Raw genomic sequence first — 8,477 nt, 5'->3', positions numbered from 1 at the left:
GAGGTAACGTCTAGAGAAAGTTACGAGACTACAGATTTGTCTCTGGTGTTGATTTGATATGATGTCATCCGCCTTTGGTTGTATCACTAGTTGCAAAAACAAGTCCAAGCATTTCAAATTGCTGTTAGGGTATACCTAGCCTGGTTGTACCATACCCTCGTACTAATATCGTAACGGTGAAGGGAAATGAAAATTGAGCGGAAGCTTACGTATGGCTATGCCAGGCTAGGGTATACCATGTTTGTAACTATTTTAAAGAACGTCATATGTATAGTTATGATTAGTTACAGATATTCATAGCAACAGCTCTTACTAGCTACAGCTAATCCTACTGGTCTATACACATCACATTGTAGAACTTTAAGTGGAAAGCCCTTGTGACCATTATGAATGGGATTTTAACCCGAGAAGGACATTTGAGACGAGACTTCTTTTTTGTTAAAGTTCACCATTTAATTAGACAAAGTAGAAAAACACAAGGCTGTTTCAGGGTTGATGACAAGGTAGCCAAATAAGGCAACCACATTAAAGCATTGAAATCTATTAGTCCAAATTCTGGCATTGTATCATTATGATGAAAACCTCGTGAACAAATGCATTCAGCATACTTAAATCTAAGCTTTTGTAAAGCATGCACAATCATCTTAAATCTTTTGATAACCTTTCGTCCTCTGGCCGAAATTTAGGAACCTATTTAACTTTGTTAAATTACATCACATATATGTAATTTAAATATTACAACATAGAGCAAGCAACTGTGAAGAACTTGATAATCCATTGCCTGAGCTTGCAGTGAACGTAAATAAGAGAGAAACAGCCAAATGTATGACTTGATTAGATGTATCTGTCATTCCCAATTTGGTAAGCTATTACAGTGTCTGTGTGTTTGTATAGGACTTGGTATTATGGACACATGGCTGTGCTCAAGGACTGTACTGTAATTCTTAAAAATGTATCTGAGGGAACTTTGCACTGGTCCTATCTGCATATCTGCATAGACACTGGAAAGGTTAATGGGATGCAGTGCTTGTCCCGGTTACAGGGAGGGGAGGGGGGGCAGGAAAGGACAGAATGGGCTTTTCAGGCTGGTCATGGATGGCCGGTTTAGCTCATGATTTGCCGGGGTCGTCCGTATGACATGCCAGACTGGGAAGCTCCCTTGTTGGAGCCCATCTGCAGGCCGATGACGTTCTTTCCGTCCTTAATCTGGGAGTCAGAAAAGTCTCTGCGGTTCTCCTGAGCTTTCCTGCAGAGGTTGCACAAAAACAGCTCTGTTATGTTTTTGAGGCACTAAAGTAAGAGGAATCAATGAGTATAACCGGCTTTGGCTAAAACACCAACGACATAACTGAGGCAGCTACCAACTATAAATAAATCAATCAATAAAGTATCTATCTATCTATCTATCTATCTATCTATCTAACTATCACTACCATAAAAATCTCATTCAAATGTTCACTGATAACCACTGAGTTACCAGAACTATTGACATCTGATGAGGCTAGAAGGCAGGCTGGTAGCATTTTGAATGGTTTGATGGCAGCATCCTCAAGGGCTGACTTACTTGAAGAACCAGTCAGGATTACCCTGGAACATTCCATCCTCCTTGGTGACTGCGATGCTGCCAACAGCCATCAGTGTTCTTTGCACAGAAGCGAGATCCTTTCCTGCAATCACATATGAGATCATGACCATTTTGACAAAAACATTTTTCAATACAAAGACTATTTTAAGCTGCAAAAGATTAACAAGTGTTCTATTCAGTTCTATTAAACTGCAGTTTGTCAAAGCACTTGTCAGCTGTGGCTATCAGACGGTACATCTTCAAAACACATGTTCCAAAAGTTTCCTCAAAGTTTGTTTTTCTTGCCTTCCCAAAGATCCACCGTCTGGAACATGTCGGTTTTGTTGACGCCGTAGCGTTCGGCAGCGTTGAGGAACTGGGAGATCTGTTCCATCTGTTTGAAGGCCATATCTGATTTCTGGATCTTCTTAACGGGTTTGTCGGAGCCATGCAGGCTGTTAATGAGCTCACCCAGAACCTGAGAGATGGAGTGGGGAGACAAGGGAGAGTTTCAGGAACCATGAATCACTAGAATGACCACAAGTACATATATGGGGACTGGGAACGAGAACCAGAGGTCACAGAGTCTGGGTGCATCGAGCGATTTCCCATGCTCGCGATGTCTGGCCCTCGTATCACTTGGCTGCCGCCACGGTCACCAAAACAAAGTCTCTCAACTCGGTTGCTAGACTCAAAATACAAGGGGGAGGGGTGTTGTTAGGGAGATAATCTCTAATGGGCTCTTTCTGAGGGTTGTCATGGAGAATTAGTTGAGCGAGATTCAACATTCATCCTGCTGAACAGTTTGATTTTAGGTCACTCACACATCCGTCCTTGAGCCAAGCCTGGAAACCCAGCTTGCCAGCCTCGGGCTTGCCCACTCCAGAGCCACACTGGTTCACGATCCACTGCACCAGGCGCTCCTCCAGCTCGGGGTCGTACTTCTTGTCGATCTTCCCCTGGACCTCACGGCTCATGCCGTAGGATGGACCCTTGTTGGCCATGCCTGTGTTCTACCATTCAGACAGTGATGGAGAGACAGAGGGTGGAAGACACAGTTAAATCAGGGGATGGGTGAGAGGACTGACCATGTCCCAGAGTCTGGAAATCCCCATGGTCTCCATTTTATCTCTTTTTGGTGTAAATAAAACAAACATTTTGACTGGAATGTGATAATGATAAGATTCTGAGAAACAAGTGAGGCTTCTGGTAAACCGTTCCAAATTGATGTCCAGGTCTGATGATGGCCAAATGCAGTACTAACTTACTTTGTTATTATACCTATCCTGTACTGAAATTGTGTGGTGTCTGGTATGAAGAAAATATGACTCATTCATGTTGTCAATTATCCACCAAATAGACTGTTTAGGTCAATTGGCCTCATTGTGTGTCTGTGTGTGTGTGTGTGTGTGTGTGTGTGTGTGTGTGTGCGTGTGTGCGTGTGTGTGCGTGTGTGCGTGTGTGCGTGTGTGTGCGTGTTTGTCTTTAAGTCTCTGAGTTGCCTCATTCTGTTCCACTATTCTCACACATGTAAAACTAAGCATATGTTTTGCTTGTCAGTGCTCCTATCCTCCCTGGACAGTTGGAACCAGTCAGTGATAGCACTGTTTACACTTTATAAGCTTACTCTTGATGGATCTTCTTCCCCTGAAAAAAAGTGTCTTGTTAGCTTTGCTTCAAGCCACTCTTGTGAGATTACAGCCAGTCTTATATAATGCAGAGAAAAGCAGGCAAGTATGGACAGATGCTGCATTATGCACATGTATACCGTAAATGTTGAATTGAAGATACGATTCATCTTCTTCCATCTCACTGACATACACACACAGATATATACGCATACAGACATCATAGGTGATAGGCATGTGAAAGGCGTGTATATGCTTGTTGGAGCTTTGTTGAAGGCATCAGTTACAATCACCACACAAATAGCGGTCTCCAAGTGCACACCAGCTGAGCCTATTCCCATTTGGGGAAATCTAAATGTTTGTGTAATAGCGTATCCAATCATCTAGGTACAGGTGCTGTGCAGTAGGAGAGATCTTGAGCATGTTTTCACATTCAATATTGTTGACATTCCTGTTTCAACTCTTCTCAGAACACACACATGAGAAACTCACCCCTGGAACACGGCCATACTTTACACTCATAAACAATTCACTCTTATTAACCATAAACAGCCATCAGTACATTAAAAAAAAGTTGCAGTTCCCAGACACAGCCAACAGCGAAGCCGATGAAAATGAAACCTTAAGCACGTTCACCTGTTGTGCCATCTTGATGTCTGGGTACCACGGCTCTCTGGGCCTGGAGGTCAAAGGTCAAAGTTTACCAGTCAGGCCCCAAGAGTGTGCAAGACAACTCTCTGGGAGGGCCTGCCAGCTAGCATGAGTTCCTGGAGCTACCAGGGCTGTGGAACTGAACTCTTTGTATTGCATCTTCTCTGTTTTTATAAAAACAACACAACGAGGGACTATTTCCCCAGTATTTTGTGAGCCAGCGCCTAACTTTGTGCTTTGTGTTTCTTTAACTTGAGGAGAAACCTTGGCTTAATGTCAACACAATAAGGAGCTGTTATCTTTCATTCTGCTGGAATGTATGTTTATTACTTTGACTTAATGAGGAATCCCAGAGTTCCATGTCAGGCTCTTCCTAGCGTACTGCAAAAAGCCCTATCTCCTCAAGGGCCCTTGCTAACAGGATGTCAGATAATGCCCCTCTCTTCCTCTGTATGTCCTTCTTCCTGTTTTCCCCTCCGAGTCTGATCAACTGATCTGAGCCGACACTGTCCGTCCATCCTCCTCTCACTGGCACTCTCTGTTCGAACGCAGGGACAGCTGCGCCATCATGCCACCATTATGGAGGGTTGGCATGCTTGTATGACATCCGCTGAAGCACATCAAAGTGCTTCTGGAAACAGCGTTAATTGCTACCAGTCATCAGTACAAAACTCTTGCATGCATGAGAGTCGTGTTAGATCCTTACTGATATTTACACAGTAACCTGTCACTGTACTGTGAATTGAAGATAACTGAATGAATATTTAAATGTATTTGTAGTGGACAGGACATCCTCCTAGTTGTAGCTGGACATATCCCAGGGGTCATGGTGTTACTGTAACACCTATCCTCATATGCAGGATAAACTCAAAGAAATCATCATCATTAGTCTGAGTAAGTGTGTGTGTGCGTGCGCGCGCCCGTGCTCGCGTCCATGAGTTTGCGTGTGTCCCGGCCGGGTATCCATGATCTAATCTTGGTTCCATACACATTTAATTAATTTGTGTGTTTTCTTTTCCTATAACCATGGCTACAGACAGAGTTGTCGGCCACTGGCTAGTCTGCAGTACAAGAAAAAAAAATTGTCTGGAGACCTGATCGGTGAACTGTGTCTGCCTCTATGATGTAATAAAGTGGGCTGTGGCGTGTCAACGCAATGGAATGCAGGCAACTTTATCTCCTTTCGGGTCAGCCCTCGCCTACTGTTGCCCCGGCAGCCACGGCTACCAGTTCTGCCACCGAATGCATCCTGGGTCTGTAGAAGAGCTGCAGTCTCTCTAAAGCAGTTCAAGTGTTCGGTCTACTTCATAGGACCAGTTTCCAGACATGGATTAAGCCTAGTTCTCGACGTAGGCTAAAGCGATTTTATTTTTCATCAGAGATCTTCATCGAAGTGCTGTTTTAGTCTAGGACTTCACCAGAGCCAGCCCATAATGTCCAGAAGTGGCATAACCCACGCCCATGTGTGCAGAGTTTACTGTGGTCATTTCCATAAACGATGATAAGTACGCTCCATATCAAACGAAACACTGTGTGTCTTTCAGCAAGACATGATCAGAGCTGTTGAAATAAAGTCAACTCAAAATGCATTACAGTACAAACTCCAAACTCAAAACCCTGCATGAAATATCAATGACAATACCCTGTTTTAACAGACCACAGGTGACTTGCAGAAGTCCAGGCCATCACCTAACAGCTTGAGTGACTGTTTCATTGCTTTACATGATGTTACTCAAAACCTACTTGGAAGTGACTTTTTGCCTCGACTTTTACTTTAAAAGACTACATAAAAAGAAGTCTGCCTTTAACTTCTGTCTGACCCATCATTGCTAGACACACAGAATAAAAATTCAAGCAACAAGTTAATTAATTTGCCAAAGGAAATTAAACTTTCCATTGTATCTCCATGGCCCATGACAATGTGAAAGAGAGTAATACTCACTGTCTGAAAGGATGAAGATTATTTCTTCTCAAGGTCCTGGAGGTGCTGGAAGGGGATGTTTATAAGTGGGACTGCGCGTGCCTCCGAGAGTGTGTGTGTGTTTTATGTGTGGCTGAATCCTCCTCCAGAGAAGTGCCGGTTGAAAAGAGGGTGAGCTGAAATGACTTCACCACCAAACCAAGAGGGAGGGAGAGAAGCAAAAGGCAGAAAGGAAACCATAGCCTTAAAAGGATATGGTCCTTCTGTGCAAGCCTTCCTCTCTCCATTGCTCTCTCTCTCACTCTCTCTCTTTCTCTCTCTCTGCATCTCTCTGTCACTTTAGCCTTTTTCTTTTTTGCTCTCCTCCCTGGTAAAAAAATGGATCCTTATTTGGGGCTATAGGGAGTGAGAAGAGCACAGCCAAGAGGCTTTGGTTTGGTCTGAGTGATGAATTTTCCAAATATTTCACCACAGAGCTGCATCCCTAGCCAAGATGGAGGGCGAGAGAAAGGGGAGCTGCATTCTCAGGGCCATTAGACATGGAGAAGAACAATGATCGACAGGACAGATAAGATAGGCTGAATATGTACAGACAGAAAAATGGATAGATAGATAACTAGGTAAGTAGGTAGAGAGAGAGATAGAGTGAGAGCGAGAGAGAGAGAGAGAGAGAAAGAAAATGAACATTTTGACAGAATGCTTCACAGAACTTTTATAGAATAACACATGGTAATATGGAAAAATGATGATGACATTTATGTAGTAGGTGTGATGGGATGTGATGATGGGGTAATGTCTTGTGTTTGGTACATACAGTACATGTCAATTCATAAACAACCATATCGGACAGGAGAACAGCTGTGACCGTGGAGAGAGAGGGGATGGGAGAATGCAGAGGTGAAGAACTAAAGACACTTAGCCTACGCTGCTGCAAGACCTTTTATGTCCATGATGCTCCACTTTTGTGTGTGTGTGTGTGTGTGTGTGTGTGTGTGTGTGTGTGTATGTGTACACATACTTTACTGACAGCAATTCCCCACTCATTACACTTGGTGTGGACCCTTATTGGTGAGTGCAATACTACTTATGCAGTATACCAATCCAACAGACATGAATCGTTCCCTCCTCCATACTCCATACCGCACAGGTCCCCATCCGGCCTTCAAACAACATTGTTTCCAACATTATATCATTCATTCTGTCAAGACACATAACCGGACGCCTTGATCCTATTCTATAAACCTTCAGATGACACAAACCAGTTAGTTCTACTCATTGGTCATGAATGTAAAAACATGAAATGACTGTTTATTATTTTTCTGTTTCACAACATACAGAAAAGTTATTTTCCTGTTTCTCAAAAATGCTCTCTTGACTTTAAATGAGTAACATACTGAGCGACAACAACAGCATGAAAGTCATGTCATACGTCAGCAAATGTTTAGCAGAGCCTACACCCCCAGTCCTCTTTGCTTACATCTTTCATTTTTGGTTTACGATAACTTAGAACACCCTTGGTGGATCTGTTTAGATTATATAACCAGACATATTGCACCATTCACAGTGATGTAATCCAAAACTCTTCCACGTAGAAGATTTCAACCATTTAAAGTCAAGGTTTACATTGAAACAATTTTGACTATTTTCCTCTAAAACATTCAACATGTTAATTTAACTTTTTAAAGTCTTAAAAAAGTATTTTTTTTACATTATAATTTTACATTTAGCCTAAGAGAACAACACAGTCTAGTGTTCTATTTTTTTATTGATACAATTTTGCCAGGTCCTTATTTATGACTAAAAATGTCCTGAAATTCTTGATATAAGAATTCAAGGTATCAAAATTCATAGCAGTAGGCCTACGGGGTTCTGCATGCACTCCTTAGGCAGGTGGCCTAAAATCAACACGGTTTACCTTTTACCTTTAAGATAAAAAAAAAAACAGAGCCTTTTAAAATGCTGTTAATCTGTGCGTATTGATTTCCCTAGCGATAAACAGTTGGCTTGGCATACTACTATTTAAGATATAAATAAAGGGGTCTGTTTTCTAGTATAACTGGTTAGAGGCCCGCCTGGTAGGGAGTTACTTTTCCCATAATGAACTGAATCAATCATGCTTGTATTCTTCATGTAGAGTTTGGTAAGTGCGTTGCTGTTACATCCAGACAGTAAAAACATCTGAACCACGGGATGCTTACTACTGAACACCCTTTGTTGATTTGTCAGTAGATGGCGGTAATGTTCTATGAAGAGAGCAGCACACACGTGGCCAAGGACGAGAAGAAGAGAATAAGCGCGCCAGTCTGGACTGTGAAGGCAGAGCAGGTGGGTTGTTGTTGATGGTAGCCTAGGCCTATGTTTTGTTTCTTTAATGTATCGTTAACGCGTTTAGATATTGGGCATGTAGGCCTATTGTGCGCCTATATATGTGCATTTGAGTATTTTGCCAATTCACTGAATTGTCAGCATTTAAGTAGTCTGTTAGCTGTTAGCCCATTCTCACCAATGTTTTTAAAGATGTGCCAGCCCCTGTTGTTGTTGGGGAAAAATGTAACGTTAACTAAATGTTTCAGATTTAATGTTACTTTGTCTCATATTGGTTCGAGCGCAGAGAAGATTAAAGCCAAACTGAAAATGCCCTCAAATGTGGAAATAAAAGCGGCCGTGCATAACATGCAACATCTGATGCAACGAGCGAAAGAGCTGAGTGAAT

General features: G+C 42.4%; 1 protein-coding gene across 2 annotated transcripts; it reads right to left on the bottom strand.

Annotated features, from left to right (window-relative positions):
* Positions 1 to 428: 428 nt before the first annotated feature.
* tagln (transgelin) lies at positions 429 to 5,944 on the bottom strand. Of its 2 annotated transcripts, XM_062552325.1 has the most exons (6): positions 5,786 to 5,937; positions 3,829 to 3,871; positions 2,389 to 2,577; positions 1,871 to 2,042; positions 1,565 to 1,667; positions 429 to 1,246 (listed from the first exon to the last, which is right to left on the bottom strand). In XM_062552325.1, the coding sequence occupies exons 2-6, from the start codon at positions 3,838 to 3,840 to the stop codon at positions 1,105 to 1,107; spliced, it is 618 nt and encodes a 205-aa protein (XP_062408309.1). In that variant the 5' UTR covers positions 3,841 to 3,871; positions 5,786 to 5,937; the 3' UTR covers positions 429 to 1,104. The 2 variants fall into 2 exon arrangements, with proteins under 2 accessions (XP_062408309.1, XP_062408310.1); XM_062552326.1 differs by lacking the exon at positions 3,829 to 3,871 and having other exon boundaries at positions 5,786 to 5,944.
* Between the last annotated feature and the right edge of the window lie 2,533 nt (positions 5,945 to 8,477).

This window comes from Sardina pilchardus, chromosome 13 (assembly GCF_963854185.1).
Source record: "Sardina pilchardus chromosome 13, fSarPil1.1, whole genome shotgun sequence".
Lineage (NCBI taxonomy): Eukaryota > Metazoa > Chordata > Actinopteri > Clupeiformes > Clupeidae > Sardina > Sardina pilchardus.
Note: the sequence above shows the minus strand (reverse complement) of the source record. Positions and strands in the feature narration are given on the sequence as shown.

Excerpts from the sequence above, each read along its gene's own strand:
- tagln (XM_062552325.1), bottom strand. Across the intron at positions 1,668-1,870 it reads GACGGTGGATCTTTGGGAAG|GAAAGGATCTCGCTTCTGTG; the intron begins GCAAGAAAAACA and ends ATGTGATTGCAG. Across the intron at positions 1,247-1,564 it reads AATCCTGACTGGTTCTTCAA|GAAAGCTCAGGAGAACCGCA; the intron begins GTAAGTCAGCCC and ends CAACCTCTGCAG.